Source organism: Gossypium hirsutum, chromosome D10, assembly GCF_007990345.1.
Source record: "Gossypium hirsutum isolate 1008001.06 chromosome D10, Gossypium_hirsutum_v2.1, whole genome shotgun sequence".
Classification (NCBI taxonomy): domain Eukaryota; kingdom Viridiplantae; phylum Streptophyta; class Magnoliopsida; order Malvales; family Malvaceae; genus Gossypium; species Gossypium hirsutum.
In genome coordinates this window covers 53950108-53971310 of record NC_053446.1, presented here as the reverse complement: position 1 = coordinate 53971310, position 21203 = coordinate 53950108, and the positions used below count along the sequence as shown (strand labels likewise).

The 21203-nt window shown below is 35.3% G+C and overlaps 2 protein-coding genes across 2 annotated transcripts; one reads left to right on the top strand and one right to left on the bottom strand.

The window, feature by feature from the left end:
* Window positions 1-256: 256 nt before the first annotated feature.
* LOC107915635 (pleiotropic drug resistance protein 3) lies at window positions 257-12188 on the top strand. Its single transcript, XM_016844771.2, has 24 exons — window positions 257-794; window positions 878-1001; window positions 1245-1327; window positions 1445-1529; window positions 1723-1882; window positions 1968-2044; window positions 2213-2266; window positions 2336-2426; window positions 2548-2849; window positions 2945-3226; window positions 3317-3630; window positions 4100-4260; window positions 4363-4466; window positions 4760-4913; window positions 5006-5146; window positions 9243-9316; window positions 9417-9734; window positions 9822-10112; window positions 10204-10287; window positions 10413-10546; window positions 10719-10946; window positions 11035-11206; window positions 11456-11710; window positions 11836-12188. Exons 1-24 carry the CDS (start codon window positions 412-414, stop codon window positions 12100-12102), a joined length of 4338 nt encoding a protein of 1445 aa, XP_016700260.2. The 5' UTR covers window positions 257-411; the 3' UTR covers window positions 12103-12188.
* Window positions 12154-13898, bottom strand: LOC107915944 (MATH domain and coiled-coil domain-containing protein At3g58370). The gene is made up of 6 exons (XM_016845128.2): window positions 13807-13898; window positions 13564-13693; window positions 13286-13458; window positions 12883-13174; window positions 12628-12794; window positions 12154-12532 (listed from the first exon to the last, which is right to left on the bottom strand). The coding sequence occupies exons 1-6, from the start codon at window positions 13892-13894 to the stop codon at window positions 12378-12380; spliced, it is 1005 nt and encodes a 334-aa protein (XP_016700617.2). The 5' UTR covers window positions 13895-13898; the 3' UTR covers window positions 12154-12377.
* Between the last annotated feature and the right edge of the window lie 7305 nt (window positions 13899-21203).

Genomic DNA, 21203 nt, shown 5'->3' with positions numbered 1-21203 from the left:
GAATTTAATGAAAGAATGTTAACAATAAGATTTGTATTTTTAATTAAAAATAGATTCTTGAAACAAAATAGGAGATACTGTAGCATATTTTAACATAGTATTTAATCAAATATAATAATACATTGATTTGTTCATTGTTCGTCCTCCTTACAAGGTTCCAAAACAATACAACTAAAAATAGCCCATTAATTAATGTCACCTCGAGTTATGCTTGTAATATGCTTGTTTATTTATTGTTTGTTTCTACCCTTTCGACTCCATTTTCATAAGGCGCATCGCTTCGCTTTGGCTTTAACTGTCTTTGAATTTAACGTATCGTTTACTTTCCACGTTTCCCTGCTACATATTTACCTCTCACAGCATCTTAACTCTGCATGTTTTCAACCCTTTGGTTCATCATCCCAATACAGTATGATGGCCCAACAGGATGGTTCAGATGAGATGGAATCCGTGAGAATCCAGTTATCAAATATTGGAAGGAGTGTCTCAACTGAGGAGGTGCAGACTTTACGTACTCTGACTTCTTTTGATGATGATGATGATGATGATGATGATGATTATTGTTATGATGATGATGATGATGAATACGAGTCCCAATGGGCTGCAGTTGAGAGACTACCATTGTTTGAACGCATTACTACGGCTCTTTTCGATGACAAAGTTGGAAGAAAACGACTTGTTAATGTCACCAAACTTGGACCTGATGAGCGGCATTGTTTCATAGACAAGCTCATAAAACATGTTCAAAATGATAACCTGAGTTTGTTGGAAAAACTTAGGCACAGAATTGACAGGTAACTCTCACTCTCATCATGTATAGCAGCATTGATGCATTCTCTAATCCGTTCGTGTTAAGAGCATGTTTTAAATTTTACAGGGCTGGAGTACAGTTGCCTTCTGTGGAAGTGAGGTATAAAAATCTAAGTGTCCAAGCCGAGTGCCAGGTGGTTCATGGCAAACCTCTTCCCACACTCTGGAATGCCACCAAAGGCGTCTTTTCTGTAAGTACCAGCGAGTAGATCACCATTTTGTTGATATCACTTTTGTAATTCTATAAGTAAATCTTGAGCTGAGATGGCTCATGCATTCATTCATAATATACTTAAGTTGTAAGTTATGATCAAACCTTGGGTATTTCACTTGTCTTTTCTCAAATATGACAGTATTTCTTGTATGTATTTGTTTTCAGTTTGCTACTTGGTGATTAATTTAGTAATGTTTTCTAGTTTCTACCTTTGTGACAGGGTATATCTAATTTATTAGGTTCAAAACAAGAGGCCAAGATAAGCATCCTAAAAGATGTCAACGGCATCATAAAACCCGGAAGGTACACCAATGGAAATACTTCTACGTTAAACAAGAGAAGAGAATAAAACCTTCTATATTTATATACATATTGGGGACTAGGTTGACTAAACTTCTGTTTGGATATGGTTCCATCTAGGATGACTTTATTGCTTGGCCCTCCAGGATGTGGCAAAACTACATTTTTGCTGGCACTTGCTGGGAAATTAAGCCAAACTCTCGAGGTGACATTGTTAACTAATTCGAAATATATTTCTCCCGAAATGTTTCAATGTTAACACAACCATTGATGCTGTTTTGGGTCAAAGTACAAGTTTATAATAACACCATATGAAGCTGCATTCCACAACCTAGTGCTGCTTGATTTAGTAATTGCTAAGCTATGGCATGCTTATTATCTTTTTCCTTCTGCAAAAGGTTTCAGGGGAAATAACTTACAATGGTTATGGACTTGATGAGTTTAATCCTCGGAAAACGTCAACTTATGTTAGCCAATATGATCTGCATACTCCAGAGATGACAGTAAGGGAGACACTTGCTTTTTCTGCACGCTTTCAGGGTGTAGGAAGCAGAGCTGGTAAGTGCTCAATTTATATGTTGATTTTGATATTAAGCTACTTCCTTTTCTTTGGTATTTCCTAATCTTTTGTGTGCTTATAAAGAAATCATTAAGGAAGTCAGCCAAAGAGAGAAGCAGGCAGGGATAGTTCCGGATCCTGATGTAGATGCTTACATGAAGGTTTCTGTTCAGCTTTCTATTTTATTTTCAGTGCTCGAATTAATCAAAGTGCTCTTCCATTTTGATATAAGACATGCACATAGAATACAGATAACTTTTATATATGATGCATAACGTCCGTTCTTTTGCACAATGTTATATGGACTAAACTATTATCGTTCCTTTCAGGCAATATCAGTTGAAGGTACGGAAAGTACCCTTCAAACAGATTATATTCTGAAGGTAATCACTGGTTTTCTTTTACAGGGAAGAATACCTTCTCGAAACATGAACTCATGTTTTTTTTTTCAGATTCTTGGACTTGACAACTGTGCTGACACAATGGTTGGTGATGCCATAAGAAGAGGTATCTCAGGTGGTGAAAAGAAGAGATTGACTACAGGTAGTGTATGTTTGAGGGTAGACTTGCTAATATGTGTCATTTGGTTAGCAGAATGTAGTGCAATAAACTTAAAACGTCTAGGGATTGGGTTGAATAGGACTGGATTTTCTTTTAAGTGCAGGGGAGATGATTGTAGGTCCAACAAAAGTTTTATTCATGGACGAAATATCGAATGGCCTTGATAGTTCTACTAGTTTCCAGGTTGTTTCCTGCATTCAGCATTTGGTGCATCATACTGATGCTACTGCATTGATATCTCTTCTTCAACCTGCACCAGAGATCTTTGATCTCTTCGATGATGTTATTCTGATGGCAGAAGGGAAAGTTGTGTATCATGGCCCTCGCACTTATATTCGCAAATTCTTCAAGAATTGCGGGTTTAGGTGCCTGGAAAGAAAAGGAATTGCTGACTTCATTCAGGAGGTATACCTGTGATTGTGAGGCTCATACTTGTGAACGTCATTGTCTCCATGTCCTCATCGGTCTCTTAAATGATTATACTTTTTTATCTGCTCCAGGTAATCTCAAGAAAAGATCAAGCACAGTACTGGTACCATAAGGAACAGCCTTACAGATATGTTTCTGTTAATCAATTCATCCAAAAGTTCAAAGAATGTAAAACCGGCGTAAGTTTAGAGAAGGAGCTCTCGGATCCACTTGAAAAGACTCAAAGCCGCAGAGATTCTCTTTCCTTTAAAAGGTACTCGCTAAGTAAATGGGAACTGTTTAAGGCTTGCTCAAGGAGGGAATTCCTTTTGATGAAGAGGAACTCGTTTCTGTATGTGTTCAAGACTTTACAGGTAATTGACATCGCGTTTCATCATCTGATCAACTTTCATATTTAGCCTTTATAGCTGAGAGCATTATTGTTGGATTATTTTTCTCTGCAGCTTCTCATGGGTGCATCAATGACTATGACTGTTTTCCTACGCACTCGAATGGCTGTTGACATCATCCATGCGAATTATTATTTGGGTGCTCTATTTTTTACTCTCATGTTAATCATTGTTGATGCATTTCCAGAATTGAGCTTAACCGTATCGAGACTCGAAGTTTTCTACAAACAGCGAGAGTTATGCTTCTATCCTGCGTGGGCTTATGCAATTCCTGCAGCAATCCTAAAAATCCCGCTTTCATTCTTAGAGTCATTTTTATTGATCTCTCTCACTTATTATACCATTGGTTACAGCCCTGAGGTTGGAAGGTAAGATCTGCACATATGGAAACTTTAGTTCTATGTTTTTGGGGATTAAGTTGAAGTGTCAAATGTATGTTACTTATTATACATGAGTGGCTTAATTATCCCTTAGACATGACTATTAGTACTTACTAGTATATGCATCAATTCAGAAGGGGTACATTACAAAAAAAATGAATACTAATGCAGATGAAAAGATAAGGATTAATCTGATTTTGTAATATTGGAGACATACAGGCATGAATAGAGCAATACATGTTTCAATTCACATAGGATCTATAAACCTTACTGGCATGGACTCTAAAATGTAACTTTATAAAATAGCTTTAAGTTGGTTAGGGAAAACATATGGATGAAATCAAGTCTAACAGTTCACTCTTCAAAGTACTAAATTTTTAGAAGTTTTGATTGTGATTGATATATGTGTGTGTGTTTGTGTATCTCATCTGAAGTATATTATATATGCTCCTATTAGGTTCTTTCGGCAGTTCCTTGTAAGCTTTGGTCTGCACGTAGCAGGAATGTCCATGTTCCGTTTAATTTCCTCGGTGTCCCAAACTATAGTTGCTTCTACAACCGCTGGCACTCTTGCACTAGTGATTATGTCATCCTTCGGTGGCTTCATCGTGACACAACGTAATGTCATTAGCTGCTCTCCACCATCTGATTTGAAATTCATTTGCTTAGATAAATGCCAAGTGCTTTTCTTTACAATTTTTGCACCTTATATGGTTGCAGCATCTATGCCTTCTTGGTTAAACTGGGGTTTTTGGCTAAATCCTGTATCATATGGGGAGATAGGCATGGCATTGAATGAACTTCTTGCTCCTCGGTGGGAAAAGGTAAAACTCACTACTCAATAAATTGCAGTGGTTGCAGTGGGCACTTTGATGCATTATGAATATGGATGAACCAAAGGATTTGGCATATTGTCATCATCTTAAATCTTTGTTTGGCCTTGGCCAGAAGCTGAGAACAAGAGAAACTAGTGTTAGCATGCAAAGAACCAATGTGATTTTCATTTTTGTCTGCTTCTTATCTTTAGTAATTCTGATCCATTGGAGCCCCCATCAATGATTCATTCATTAGGCAAAAGTCATATATTGGTTCTTAACTTGTTTAATTTTGCTTATAGGTTAAGTCCGGAAACACAAGCGCTGGACAAGAAACTCTAGAAAGTCGTGGATTGAACTTTGATAGCTCCTTTTACTGGTTATCAGTTGCAGCTTTATTTGGATTAACAGCGCTTCTCAATGTCATTTTTATGTTGGCTTTGACTTTCTTGAAGTGTAAGTTCATCTTCAACTGCTGGCCAGAGCTCCTCTTTAAAAGGGAAAATATATATAAATTTTGTGCTAATCAATACATTGATGAAGTTCAGCTCCAGGAAAGTCTCGTGCTATGGTTTCTTTCGAAAGATACTATCAACTACAAGGACAAGAAGATAGCAGAGGTGAAAGCATACACAATGAAAGCAAAATCAGTGTTGAAACTGATAGTACTTTTTCTGGATCTGAAACAGGTGAGAATATCGAATCCTCTTTAATAAAACTGTTTTATATTTTATTAACTAAACAACTGAATTTAAATAATTCCCTTATCCTAATAAACTATTAAAAGATAAAATAAAATATTCATAGAATATCTCAAATGATTTATTCTAAGATTTATATACCTAAATAACTTTAAAATATATCCCAAAATATATGGGTTTCACAAATTTTAACACCCTCCCTCAAGTTGGTGCATATATATCAATCATGTCCAACTTACTTACAAGAAAATCAAAGCTTGCCTTAGAGAGCCATTTGGTGAGTATGTCAGCAATCTGTTGTTTTGAAGTAACAAACGGCATGCACACTTGGCCTTCTTCAATCTTTTCCTTGATAAAGTGTCTATCAATCTCAACATGTTTAGTTCTGTCATGCTGGACCGGGTTGTGACCAATACTAATGGCAGTTTTGCTATCACAGTACAACTTCATTGGTGAAGTTACTGGTTTCCTTAGCTCTTCCATAATTCTTTTTAACCACATCATTTCACAAATTCCTTCAGCCATTGATCTAAACTCAGCCTCTGCACTACTTCTTGCTACAACATTTTGTTTTTTGCTTCGCCAAGTCACAATGTTTCCCCCAAACAAATGTACAGTATCCTGATATAGATCTTCTATATGTTATTGAGCCTGCCCAGTTTGCATCTGTATAAGCTTCAATTCCTCTTTGTTCAGATTTCTTGAAGAATAAGCCCTTTCCAGGTGAACTCTTCAAGAATCTCAGAATCCGAAACACTGCTTTTTCATGTTCCTCCATTAGGGAGTGCATAAATTGACTCACTAAGCTCACTGTAAAAGCTATGTTTGGCCTTGTATGTGATAAGTAAATTAACTTACGACTAATCTTTGGTACTGCCCTTTATCAATTAATCGACCTTTTTTATTTATGAATTTTACATTTGGATCAATTGGTGTGTTAGCTGGGCGGCAACCACTCATCCCAACCTCTTTTAAAAGATCAATCACATATTTTTTTCTGAGAGACCACAAGACCCTTCTTTGGTCGAGCAACTTCCATTACAAGAAAGTATTTCAAAGGACCTAAGTCTTTGATCTCAAACTCCAATGCTAGATGCTCATTAAGACGCCTTATTTCATCCACATCACCTCCTGTACGAATGATATCATTGACATAAACTATAATAACTGCTATTCTACCTCTTTGTGAGTGTCGATAGAACATTGTGTGATCAGCTTGCCCTTGTGAGTAACCCCTTGTTTTTTAACAACTTGAGTGAACCGTTCAAACCAAGCTTAAGGAGACTGCTTTAGACCATACAAAGATTTCTTGAGCTTACATACTCGAGTTCCAAATTTTTCTTCAAAACCTGGAGGAGGATCTATGTAAACTTCTTCAAGTTTCCCATTTAGGAAAGCATTCTTCACATCTAGCTGTTGTAAGGACCAATCAAGATTAACAACAATTGATAAAAGAACTCTAACAGAATTTAATTTGGCTACTGGAGCAAATGTTTCAAGATAATTTATCCTGTATGTTTGAGTGTATCCTTTAACCACCAATCGGGTTTTGTATCTATCTAAAGATCCATCAGATTTGAATTTGGTTGTGAACATTCATTTACAGCCCACAATTTTCTTCCCTATAGGTAATTTCTTTGTTTCCCATGTACCTGTTTTTTCAAGAGCCCGCATCTCCTCTAAAATAGCCTTCTTTCACTCAGGGACTTGTACAGCATCTTTCACATTTTTAGGTATTTCGCAGTATCAAGACACGAAACAAAGGTTGAGAATGTCGAAGACAAGGCTTTATAGGACACAAAGTTAGACATGGGATATTTGACAACATTTCTAACACCTTTTCTTTTAGCAATTGGAATATCTAAATCAGAAAATTCATTGGTTGGATTATGAGCTTTACCTAGACTTTTGACAATTGCGGGTTAGATTCTTGGTGATGAATCTAGTGGATTCCACTTTCTTGATTTCGATTTCTTCTTGAGTAAACAATTAACTCCTTTGTTTGTTCTTTATTCTCATGATCACTCTACACCTTCATACTTCTTTTCATTAACCACATTAACATCATTAATTTATGTGTTAATCATAAATTCACCTTCCCCATTATTAGAATCTCTATGTTGTATATTCTTAGTGTTTTTTTGACCAATTATAGAATCTTCCTTACTATAATTCCCTCCCTGAAGATTAGAATCAAAGTAAGATTGCGTTTCAACAAATGTGACATCCATGGTAACAATAATCTTCCTATCAATTGGATCGTAACATTTGTAACCCTTTTTATTAGAAGCATAGCCAACAAAGACGCATTTTTTTGCTCTAGGATCTAGTTTACCTTGGTTGTGAAGATGAACAAAAACACTAAACCCAAAAATTCGAAGGGATAAATCTGTGATCAATTTAGAGTTAGGAAAGTTATTTTTAAAGAGACTGAAAGGAGTTCTATAGTTTAGAGTTTTACTAGGCATTCTATTAATAAGATATGTAACTATTAACAAGGCTTCACCCCAAAGATAATGTGGCACCTGACTAGTGAACATCAAGGCTCTAGTTACTTCCAAAAGATGTTGGTTTTTTCTTTTTGCAACCCCATTTTGTTGTGGTGTATTTCTACAAGAGCTTTGGTAGACTATACCATGTTTGGTTAAGAAAACACCTAATTGGTCACTAAAAAAATCCCCCACCATTGTTAGTCCGAAGTATTCTTATTCTCACACTAAATTGTGTTTTCACCATAGCATAAAAAGATTGAAACATTTTTTTAACTTCAGACTTATCTTTTAATAAAAACACCCAACAAATGCGAGTATGATCATCAATTAATGTGATAAATCAACGTTTTTCTGAAAAGTAGAGACTTTTGAAGGTCCCTAAACATCACTATGACTTAACAAAAAAGGTTTGGAAGCTTTATATTTTTGAGGTGGGAAGAATGACCGATGATGTTTAACCAATTCACAAAATTCATAGTGATATGAAGAAGGATTTTTATTTTTAAATAGATCAGGTAACAAATATCTTAAATAGTAAAAATTAGGATGTCCAAGCCTATAATGCCAAATCATAACCTTATCAAAACTAGAAGTAGAATTTAAACATAAAGTAGTTGATGGTTGACTTAGATGGTTGTCGTTAAGAAAGTAAATTCCACCAAATTCTTTAGCATTGTCAATCATCCTACCCGAGACTATGTCCTGAAATTTACATATAGATGAGTCAAATATAACATGACAATTCAAGGACTGGGATAATTTACTAACTGATATGAGATTACAAGCTAGATTTGGCACATGTAAAACATCATGTAAAACCAAGGAAGGCGAAATTTTAACAATGCCTTTCCTGGCTATTGCCGAGAACGACCCATCTGCTACTTTGATTATTTTGTTTCCTGCACAAGGTGTGTAAGCTGAAAAAAGAAAATGACTACTAGTCATGTGATCACTAGCTCCAGAATCAACGATTCATGTGTTTGTTTTACAAGGCTTGGCACTAAAAAAAAAAAATCAGTACCTGATTGGACAAAGGAGGAAGAAGGATTATTGGATGAGTAAGGAAGATAAGAATTCATCCAAAATTGTGGTGATTGAAAAAACTTGTGTAGATGCTCTAGTTGTTCCTTAGTGAATGGAGACCATTCTAGAGAACTTTGGCCCTCATAATTTTCATTAGTTGTTTCAACGGTAAATCTTTCTTCCTCTGTTTGATTGCTGGATCTCTTATCTCCAATGAAAGTTGTTTTAACCATGATGCTACTAGAGATAACCTAGCTCAGATGCCATGAAAGTTTTCAAAAGAGCATTTAATAAAATAGTTCTATATTTTATTAACTAAACAACTGAATTTAAATAGAGAAAAGAGTCTAACCTAATTGGGAATATAATTCCCTTATTCTAATAAACTACTAAAAGATAAGGAAAATAATTCACTTATTCTAATAAACTACTAAAACATAAAATAAAATATTCTTAGAATATGTCAAATGATTTATTCTAAGATTTATCTAATAACTTTAAAATATATGCCAAAATATATGAGTTTAACCTATTTCAACAGAATTTGTGTTGTATGAATATGTCTATAGGAAAAATGGTTTTGCCTTTCCAGCCACTGACTGTGGCATTCCGGGATGTGCAGTACTATGTGAATATCCCTATGGTAACAATCCTAATCCTACTTCTAGATTCGTTCATGTAGTTGGCATTGTAAATTCTTCATTGCTCTCTAACTCGAACGAAGTTGTAAATGCTTGTTTCAGGGTTTTAAGCAGAAAAAGGTGCAGCTTTTATCGGACATTACCGGAGCATTTAGGCCTGGTATTTTAACAGCATTGATGGGTGTCAGTGGAGCAGGTAAAACAACTCTTATGGATGTTCTTTCCGGAAGGAAAACCGGGGGCATAATTGAAGGAGAGATTAGAATTGGTGGGTACCTCAAGGTTCAAGATGCATATGCAAGGGTATCAGGCTACTGTGAGCAAACTGATATACATACTCCCCATCTCACCGTAGAAGAATCACTAATATATTCCGCTTGGTTGCGTCTTCCATCTTATATTGATTCAGAAACTAAAGCTGTATGGAAGGCACCTTACTTGAGATTATAATTAATGATTTCCTTTTTCTTATTCATCTTTGTCTCTTCTTTTTTATTTTTCCTGCAGAGCTTCATAAATGAAGTACTTGAAACCATAGAGCTTGATGAAATCAAAGATTCCATAGTAGGCATAGCTGGAGTTAATGGTTTATCTACTGAGCAGCGTAAGAGGCTGACCATAGCTGTTGAGCTCGTTGCCAATCCATCCATCATGTTCATGGATGAACCAACTACAGGTTTAGATGCAAGAGCAGCAGCAATTGTTATGAGGGCAGTGAAGAATGTTGTTGAAACTGGGAGAACTGTCGTTTGCACTATCCACCAACCTAGTATTCATATATTTGAGGCATTTGATGAGGTAGAATAATATGATATATACATACATTTCTTATGGTGAAATGGGATCTAAAGCTAACATGCACTTTTTTCTTGCTCACATGGCATCGCAGTTGATTTTAATGAAAACCGGAGGGCGCATTATCTACTCTGGACCGCTGGGTCAGAACTCCAGTCGAGTTATTCAGTACTTTCAGGTCAGCATACTAGAGGATTTATTATGAACAATATGAAGTTTGCAAGTATTATCTAATCTTGGAAACATATTATCATTATTAATTGTAATGAGATATTCCGTTTCTGTTACTATTTAATGCTTTAGAACATCCCTGGAGTTTCCAAGATTAAAGACAAGTATAATCCAGCGACATGGATGCTAGACGTTACTTCTAAATCTGCAGAGGCCCAAACTAGCATAGATTTTGCTGATGTTTACGAGACATCCACTTTGTATAAGTAAGTACCACGGCAAATGCTAGGCGCAGGCTAACACTGTCACAACTTTAGTAGCTGGTATTTCCACTACCAGCATTGGCTTTCATTTGCTGACTTCCATACATATTATATATGGTTGCATTTTGACTAGCTTAGCATGCAAGTAACTCTTATGGCCATCTTACTATAACAGGGAAAATATAGAGTTGGTTAAGCAATTGAGTTCACCACCTCCTGATTCAAAAGAATTGGAGTTCCCTACCCGATTTCCTCAGAATGGTTGGGAGCAGTTCAAAGCATGCCTATGGAAACAGCACTTGTCTTATTGGAGAAGTCCTTCATACAATTTGGCACGCTTTTTTTTCTTCTGTGTCTCATCTGTTATCTTCGGCATACTATTCTGGCAGAGAGGAACCAAAATGTCAGTAATCCCGATCACTATGAGCTTCAAAATTGAAAATATTCAAGACTAGTGTAATATACCTATTTTTTCCCTTCTTTTTTTACAGAAATAACCAACAAGACCTGTTCAATGCACTTGGTGTGATGTATTCAGCACTATTCTTCTTTGGCATCAACAGTTGCTCATCAATTTTACCATTCATTTCAATCCAGAGAACAGTTATGTACCGTGAAATGTTTGCAGGAATGTACTCTTCGTGGGCGTACTCATTTGCACAGGTTTAAACTTCCCTCAAAGTTTATCTGAGTTATTCTGTCTAGCATTTCAAGATATACTTGATGGTGCTTTACACTATAATTTGAGTACCATTTTCTTTTGATGCGAAGTTAATTAATCCGATAAGGTCAGCATGGTGCCAAGTAAGATGTAGTAAATCCATGGTGTTTCTAGTAAAAGGTGAAGGATATCTTGAGATGTTGCCATTTTTGTTTTCTTTATCTAATGGACTTGGGATTTTCATTTTGTAGGTCATAATTGAGATTCCATACTTACTTGGTGTTGCACTTCTATATGTGATGATCACATATCCAATGATTGGTTTCTACTGGTCAGCCTATAAAGTATTGTGGTCATTTTACACCATGTTTTGTTCACTGCTATGCTTCACCTACTTAGGGATGATGATAGTGTCATTGACACCCAACACTCCAGTGGCTTTCATTATGGCTTCATCTTCTTACTCCGTCTTGAATTTGTTCTCCGGCTTTTACATGCCGAGACCGGTACGTAAGCTTTGAAAACTCCTAATACTAAAAAAAAAAATACTAGTGAATGTGATTGCTCCTTGTTTTGCCAATTCTTGCTGAATTTCGGCATGTTTAAGCATGAAATTGATGCCCTCTTGCAGGAAATGCCGAGTTGGTGGGTTTGGCTATATTATTTAACCCCCACGTCTTGGTCACTGAATGCCATCTTCACGTCGCAGTATGGAGATATCGATAAAGAAATACACGCTTTCGGAGAAACTACAACGGTTTCTGTTTTCTTAGAAAATTATTTTGGTTATCATCATACGTCTCTAGCTTCAGTTTCCATAGTTCTCATCATCTTCCCTGTCGTATTGGCACTTCTTTTCGCTTATTTTATCGGAAAATTAAATTTCCAAAGGAGTTAAATCAAATCTCAGCCTCTCTTGCTGCTATCTGTACAAAACATTCCCTGATAAACTAATAAAGAGACAGGTTTTACTTATGAAAGTCATTCAACTCGATATATATATATATATGTCTCAACTCTAAGCAAATCCTCAATATGTAAATATAACAAGCTTCAGGTGGACCAATCACAGTAACAAGGCATGTTGTAAATTCTAAGCAAATCCAACCAAAAAAAGTTACACGACATGCTGTAATAAGTTCGAATACAAATTTGTTTACATAATGGTTATAGTTACAATATACTAGCAACCGCGTGGACGATCACCTCTGCTTCCACCATGCAGATATCCTTGACCAGGCAGCCAGCACCGGTATGGTGGAAATACGGCAATGAAACAAATTTTGCCCACCCACTTTCCGGGCTTGACTCACTAAACCAGTGACTAACTGCAACACAAACCGATATATTTACTTGTGTGATTATGATATGATGTGCTTGATGAAGATGAATGTTATTAAACGAATGGTATCGGCGTTTATACCTTTTCCAGCGATGTGCCTGCTTTGCATCTGATCCAGGACGCGCAAAGTGAATTCCACAAACATTTTAGAACCAGCTGTGAGAGTGACTGGATCTTCCAAAGCCAAATACAGGGAGATATGAGTGCCTGATCCATGTCGTCTTCCTTTCGGATAAAGCTGTATTTTCCTGCATCATGAACATGAAAAATCGAACCTCAGTAGGCCCTGAAAACGTATCATATCCGTATTCATATTCATATCAATGGATACCATACCAATTCTGATCTCCAGAAAAAAATGCTTGTGATTCCAAGTATTCTGATTCTAATTTTGAAAAGTTTTCAATTTTCCAAACATGCTTGCAACTGATGGCATCTTTCATCACTGACAAGCATTCTGCTCTTCCCGAGCTCGTTTCCTTGGTAATGAACACTTCAGCTCCGAATACGCAAGTGTCATCGAGTAGGTATCCGTTGGAAATATCATTAAACGATCTAATGGGGATCAATTGATCAAATCCCCATTGATGTTTTAATCTGTGAAAGCGCCTGCTTTTTTCCTTGGCATCTTAGGCATGACATGACAAATAACAAAAATCAATTTCACATCTTCTATACATGTATATACATACATTCTAAAGTTGAAATGAGAAAAGAAAGCTGCATGGAATCAAAATACCATGAACTACCAAGTAGTTGTCCTTGCTCTGATCAAGCAAGAAAAACCGGAAATCGGCATGGACCTCCAAACCGTGACGAAAGAGAGAACTAACATCAACAAAAACCAAGTATAGAGAAAGGTGTTCTTTCACATTTCTGCTTCTGTTCCCATTCGGATACAGTACGAGTTTCCTGCAAGTGCGCACAAAAACGATAGGCTAAGCAAGTGATAGAAAGCCAACATTAACTTACAAAACATACAGTCCTATAATTCAGCCATTAATAAGTCAAAAGTACCATTTGTATCCACCAGCTTGGAACTCTCCAGATTCATATTTTTCAATGCCATTCTTTGAAAGTAATGAAAATGACTGTATCTTTAGTATGTAATGACAGGGTGCTGTATCTGATATAGATCTTTCAACTTCTGCAAATTTAACAAGCATACACAAAATATGAGCTGAAATTAAAAAAACAATGAACCAGACATTGTGTTTGAATGAAGAACAATCATATAAAGAGATGTTTAATGATAGATACCATCAAGGTTATCGGATACGAGAGTGGCCATGGGGACAGATTTTGTACAAGAAAGGATTGTTAGACACCGTCTAATTGGCTCAAACATGGTTTGCTATATATACATATATACATATATACAAATATATAGTAAAAGGAGAGTCAGAAAGTGATTCCAAACGTAAAAAGGTCTTTTTGGAGGATTCGACATTTATGCTTTGCTTATTTGAGGATTGTTTGTGATAAATTAGGAAGCATACATTCTCTGCTTGCTGAATGAAAGATGGTTTTCAATACGAAAGAAGCAGCTGTGAAGAAAAAAAAAGGTAATAGAAAAGTATAGCATGTATCTTTGCCTTGTAGGCTACGCAACCTGTTGAAATAAGAATAGAGCAAATGCGCTCCTTTTAAAGTTCTTCCATGGCTAATGGTCGCATTTTTGTTTTGGTTTAATTACGTTCTCAGTCATTTTACTCTTTATATTTTTAAAATTTAGTCCCTTTGATTTAAAAATTAAAGTCCAATTATAATACTATTAATTAAGTTCCTTTAAATTTGAAACGGTGGCATTCTAATATTCAAATGATTGATTTAAAAATTAAAGCCTAATTGATAAAAATATTAAAATTTAATCGAAATAAATTAATGTTGTTAAAAATTGGACTTTGATTTTTTTAAATAAATAAAAGGACTAAATTTCAAAAAATTAAAAATTATAGGGACTAAAATTATATTTAATTTTTTTTCGGTTCTTTGTGTATGAGGGTCTTTCAATATACATAAGCCCATTTGGTGGACACTTAAAGCCCAAAGGCCCTTTTCTACTTCTCTTCTCTTCTTCGTTTGATTTCAACATTATGTCACTATGTTAGGCTTCTTTCAGACATGGCATTTTTAAAGCTATATTTCATGTTGATATAGAGGTGTCGGGTTGGGTCTAAACATAATATTAATATATTTTATATTTTTTTAAGTTCAACTTGGCTTGAAATATGAGCTTAAAATTTTGTCTGAATTTGTCCATATTTCTAAAAAATTAATCTAATCTCATAAAGCTCACTCATATTATATTTTAAATATTTTTAAAAATATATTTATATTATATTGTTTTAATATTAATAATTTTATTTTTTTATTTATTGAAAACTTTTATATAGTCATCTCAACATTATTTTAATATTTACATTAGAATAGTATCATATATTTAGTATAAGTTTATATTTTTAATGTGTTATAAATTACATAATATATAAAAATAACGTAATATAAAGTATTATAAACTTAAAAACGGGTTGGGCCGGGCTCAAGCCTTGAATGTTCAAGCCCGACCTATATGTTAAATGGGTTTTTTTTTCAAGTTCATTTTTCGAGCTTAATATTTTTGTCTAAACCCTTTCAAATTTCATGCGGGCCTTCGGACTTGGACAAATAGCCCAGTCAATGAACAAATCCATGTTGATCCAATCTACTATACTTCACTCCAATTATTGCATTTAATTCAATTCGATTTTATTTTCTATTCAGTAAATGCAATCAAGGACGAATGAGGAAAAAAATCAGAGATGAAAAAATAAAACTTTAAATTATCTTATAATTTTTAAAAGGATTTAAACACAAATTTACTCTCTTTTTTTAGGGCAGGAACTTGTTGACCTTGTCAGAGGCGGATACAGGGGGGTTGGCAGGAGCCTGGCCCCCATAAAATGGAAAATTTCTATTTAGGCTCTTGAAAATATTTTAAAATTTTAAATTAGTAAATGTAAAATTGTACTTTGACCCTTCTAAAATTATAAAAATTCGATTTAATCCTTTAAAAATTATAAACATGTAGACTATAAAAAATTAAAATTTCATTCAGCCCCCTAAAAATTTGTTCTGGCTTCGCCCCTGTACCTTGTATTCGCCTCTAAATACAACTGTTTAAGTTAAACTACAATGAGTCACATAATTTAAAAATATCACTTAATTTTACGTCATTTTTTAAATTAATTCATTTTGTTTAATTTAACAATCTCATAAAATTAATCATTTGTATCATATGTTATAAAAATAACTACTTGGTATGTTATGTTTTGATTTGTGCTAAAAATAGCAAATATGACAGTTGATACTATAGCTAAAGAGGTTAGGAGACGCATAATGAGACTGCTTGTATTTACTCAATTGCCTCCGGTGATACATAATGCAATCTTACGAGATAAGTGTTAAACAAGTCTATTTTTTATTTTTTTTCTATTAAACATTGCGGTTAAATTTTTTTGTAACAGAAAAAAAAAGACTTCTTGGTTCGTTTGCCAAATATTGATGTTCATTTAATAAATAGAAGATCAAAATGCACTCTTTTACCCCATTTTCTCCTTTGGATTGCTATCAAAATGCTCAAGTAGAACTAATGTTATATCTTACTTTGCTTCTTGGAAGCTTGAGACCACAAATCTCAACCAACAAGGCGATTTCCAAATTAGAGCTCTTGGCTTCGAGCACAATTATAATTATATTCCTTTAAAATTTATGAGATAATAGTAAAATTATATTTACTATTTCCTAATTCGCCCCTACCTGTTGGGCTTTTTTTATGTAAATAACTTTAAAACATTAATTAATTACATGATTTGAAGGAAAATTTATATATAAAAATGACTTGTTTGCTACAATTATCACTGGTGTTACCTGATACATCGACAGTACCACTTCCTACCCCCCTTAATCATCAGATTTAAAAAAAAATTTGGTGCCAGTACTATATCAAGCAGCACCCGTATGTATTTTTCAAAATATGCGTGAAAACTAAAAAAAATTCATAGGTAATTTTTTTAATTGGTCACAAAGCAAAAAAAAAAAATTTAAATGGGTGACACTGATGTGTCAGTCGACACTAGTCCTTTTTTTTAAATTGTGCTAGTTAAAATAAATTGAAAAAAAAATACGAAAAAAATTTTATGGGTGTCGCCTGACAGCCCGGTGACACTCATTAAAAAAACTTGTGAAACAAAAAAAGGTGAAAAGAAACAGTTGAAATAAAAAAAACCGAAAAATAAAATAAAGGAAGAGTCCATAACCGATACTTGCTTCATAGGTGGTTATTGTCTTATTGACTTGCTAGTGCAACCATCAATGAAATGAAAAACTCAGAAAAGATAAACTAAACACAAACAAAAACTGAATATGAAGAATTTTGAAGAACTCAAGAAAGGAAATATAAAAAAAAAGTTTAAATGACTTTTTATTAAAAAAATAACAATATAAATTTTTAAAAAAATTGGTACAATTATGACTATTTTACCTATAAAGGCCATTTTCCAAGTTTTTTTTCACGAAAATGGGCCAATTTTTTTGCATTATTTATCGAAAAGGGTCGAAAATGACAAAACGCATCCACATAGGAGCGTTTTTGGGTAAAATTTCAGCAAAACGCGTCCCTGGGGGAGCGATTTTGCCATGTCAGCACAAAACGCGCTGACGTGAATGCGCTTTGCTGACGTAGCAAAATAGCTCCCCCAGTGGCGCGTTTTGCTCCGTGTTTTTTCTTCCCAACGGCTACTTTATTTTTTGACCGTTAGGGGTCCAATAGTCAAAAAACAAATTCTATAAAAAAAACCCCCTCCTATTTTTTTCACACCTTATTTCTTCAAAAATTGGAAAAAAAAAACTCTCAAATTTCTCCCTAAATTTATCAAAGCTCTCAAATTTCTCCTTAAATTTTTCAAAGCTCTCTTTAATTAATTATTTCCTTTTAATTTTTTTCTAAATTAGTATTTTTTTATAATTTAAAAAATATTTGATCGTGTTAGCAATGGCCGGGGAATTAATTTGTCTCGATCATAAACATATCTCCATTGAACAAATGAAAATGGTAAGGGTTAATTTTAATTTTTGAATATTATTTAATATATTTTTCTTTTAATTAATTTTAATTAATTTTAATTTTATAATTTTTTATAACAGTCTGTAGATCGGGTGTTACAATGTTATATTCGTAATATGTCTGGTCCTCCATCACTGTTGATAGAAAATTACTTGAGGGAAGCGGGTTTTTGGCACGTTACTACTATAGGCTAGGGGTGCAAGTTGGACCCGAAACTCATCAGCGCGTTAATAGAGAGGTGGAGACCCGAGATGCACATATTCCATCTTCCATCCGGAGAGTTTACCATTACTTTGGAGAACGTGCAGTTACAATTGAGATTGCCGGTGGATGGGTCCGCACTCACCGGGTCCGTTCAATCTGCTGATTGGGGAGTCGTATGCTACTATCTTTTGGGTGCGATTTCAGATAATATTTACGAAGGTCGGATCGAGATGGACTGGTTACGAGACACATTCCCAGAGTCGGGAAATGATTCGACTGAAGCAGAAATAATACAATATGCTAAGGCATACATCCTTGAGATGATTGGAGGTTATTTGATGCCGGACTTGTCACGAGACCTCGTACATCTAAGGTGGCTGCTGAAACTCGTTGATTTTAGAGTAGTTGGCAAATTTAGTTAGGGTATGTCGTGTTGGCAACATTGTACCGGGAGATGTGCGGGGCGACGCCACCAAATAAAGCCAAAATCAGATGTTGCCTATCACTACTACAATCATGGGCTCGGTTTTACTTTCCATTTTTACGTCCTCGGGTGAACCACCCATATACATTCCCATTCATAATGAGGTAAAATTTATATTTGATTTTGCAATTATTACATAGATTTAAAATATAATTGTATGTTAAAAATTTATTTAATTAGGTAGAACCATTCGGAGAGTTATGTTAGAATACCTACCGCTCTTGAAGAGTCGTTTCATATTTAGTATTTAGTATTTAGTATTATGTATATCTTCAAGAGCGGTAGATATTCCAACATAACTCTCCGAATGGTTCTACCTATTTAAATAAATTTATTTATTAAATAAAATATATATACATAAAATAGTCGTTTCATATTTAGTATTTAGTATTATGTATATAACTAATATTTTTATCACGTTCATATAGTTTCAATGGACACCATATGAGGATCCGACAATTTGGGCGGTAATTCCAAATGAATTTTTTTACAATCCAAACATTTGGCATGTTAAGGTCCCATTGGTCCACTATGCTAGTGTCGAGATGCACCAGACGAATAGAGTATTGCGGCAATTTAATTTTTGACAACCGATTCTCGAGACACCTGAGGTGCTCGATGATGAGCACAAAATTGACTTACGGCAAATGAATAGGAATTGGCCAACATTCTTCTCGGAATATATCGAAATTTGGAAAAATCAATATGATCATATACCTACTCGCGAATCGATCATTGTTCTAGAGTTAACGTGCGCACAGAAATTACATGCCATGGTTTAAGATCCATGGCAAGCCATATTTGCTGTCGGAAGAGCAAAGGCGTCAGCAAATCCGTGTTGAAAGGAAATGACAGGGCCCTTTAAATCCAAGGAGAATGGATGACGGTACGGGCCCATCAACAGTGCCCACACAATCACCGGGCCCAACGCCTCAACCGACGACACCCACACCATAGCCCCTTCAGATTATGCCAAATGCGTATCCTAGCCCTGATATGTATCCTAACCCTTATATGTTTCCTTTTCCCAGTCTTATGTCAGGTTGGAATGCATGGCCTGGTGCATCTCCTTTCCTGATGACTCTGACTTAACCCCCGATATATAGGTTATTGTCGTTGGAGGGATCACACCAGGCACCATCTAAGAGCTCATCTCATTATCAATCCCAATCGCCTCATGGGATTCAAACACCTCTACCATGGGTGATGCAAACACCCCAACATTCTTTATTCTATCAAGGTGGGTCATCCTCCTAACAATCACAACTGGAGCAACCACAACCCCCGCCGAAAGCTGAACTAAAGAGGAATCTAGTGCGTAACCATCGACCACCTCCATGTGGTATTGATTCCGACCGGTACATAAATTGATTTTTTAAAAATATATTTGTACAAACTTTTTTATATTGTTTAATTTAATAAAAATAAAAGTTGTTTTTAATATTTTAATAGTAAATTATTTTTATATTTTTATTTAATAAAATAGAAGTTCTTTTGAATAAGACAATAGAAATAATGCAACATAGTTTCATTATAGCAATTATCAACTATTTCGGCTTGGACATGATCGAATTGTATAGCCTGGGTTCTTACACCATCCGCACAACTTCTGTTGGTTCGTTCTTTCATGGATATCCATATTGTTACGTATTCTACTCGAAAAAAGTCGACTTTTTGGTTTGTAGCAATTCTCTATCCGGTAACAACTTAAACGGAGCAAGCGATACAGACGGTCACTTAAATAGAAATACACATTGTACATGTATTCTATTTTGTACACTTCGTTGACATATCTCATGGGATCCAAACGGAGATTCTGACAAGTTATAATTGCATGAGCGCATGGATAATAAAGTACATCAAACGTCCTACAGTCGCAAGTCTTATTTCCCAGGTGTACGCGATATTGCCCACTAGTAATACCTTGGTTCGGTCTGTCAAACTCGGTTACACGAAACCATAGGTTATCGCAATCGTGACACACTACGTGCATGGTGTTATCCCACGCCTTTATAACTCGCTGCTCGCATTAGTAATAGTGCCGCTAAAAAAATATATCTCACGTACAACCAAGGTTATCAACAAATGATGTGTTCCTTTTAGAACAGAATTTATGCATTCAGCTGGGTTTGAGGTCATATGACCATATTGTAAGCCGTAGTCATATGCTTGTGTCCACTGTTCGAAAAACATGTTACAGAGGTCAAATGACGCACCTTGTTCGTTAACTAAACACAAAATCACCAACATCTCATGAAAACGATCCTTATTGATCTCGTACCCTGCCAATATAAATTGATAGCAAAAATTACATACCACTATTCCATTCAGAATAAATTGAATATTACAAATGAAATTATATTCATAGAGATTAAATACCCATGTTGGTCACTTGTCGTCATTTAATGGTAGACCGATATTGCTCGTAGTAGTTAGACGCAATGTGCCTTAGACAATACCGATGGTGTGTGCGATCCCATAGGCTTCTCTGTCACTCAATTGTGGCTAGTATTCCAGTGCCCCGATCTGATATAACGCAGATATCAGGTTGGGGCATATATGCCTCTTTAACCTGGAAAGAAAGAAATCCCAATCATCACCTAACTCCCCCGGTGTTATTGCAAACGCAATTGGAAGGATTCTCCCACCGCCATCTTGTGCCACAGCTAGCAATAGCCAATGGGTATATCTACCATACATAAATGTACTATCAATTTGTACCAATGGCTTGCAGTACATAAATGCGTCTCGGTATTGCTTAAAGCTCCAAAACAGACGCTTGAACAGTTGGCATCCACGGAGCAATCAGTCGTTGTAGTATGCAGGGCTCATTTCAAGGTCTGTTATGCAACCTGGGACGTACCT

Coding starts and splice junctions, on each gene's coding strand:
- LOC107915635 (XM_016844771.2), top strand. CDS start 412: ATGATGGCCCAACAGGATGGTTCAGATGAGATGGAATCCGTGAGAATC. Junction 1,002..1,244: donor CCACCAAAGGCGTCTTTTCT/GTAAGTACCAGC, acceptor CCTTTGTGACAG/GGTATATCTAATTTATTAGG. Junction 5,147..9,242: donor TTTTTCTGGATCTGAAACAG/GTGAGAATATCG, acceptor ATATGTCTATAG/GAAAAATGGTTTTGCCTTTC.
- LOC107915944 (XM_016845128.2), bottom strand. CDS start 13,894: ATGTTTGAGCCAATTAGACGGTGTCTAACAATCCTTTCTTGTACAAAA. Junction 12,795..12,882: donor TTTTCTGGAGATCAGAATTG/GTATGGTATCCA, acceptor TTCATGATGCAG/GAAAATACAGCTTTATCCGA. Junction 12,533..12,627: donor CAGGCACATCGCTGGAAAAG/GTATAAACGCCG, acceptor TTTGTGTTGCAG/TTAGTCACTGGTTTAGTGAG.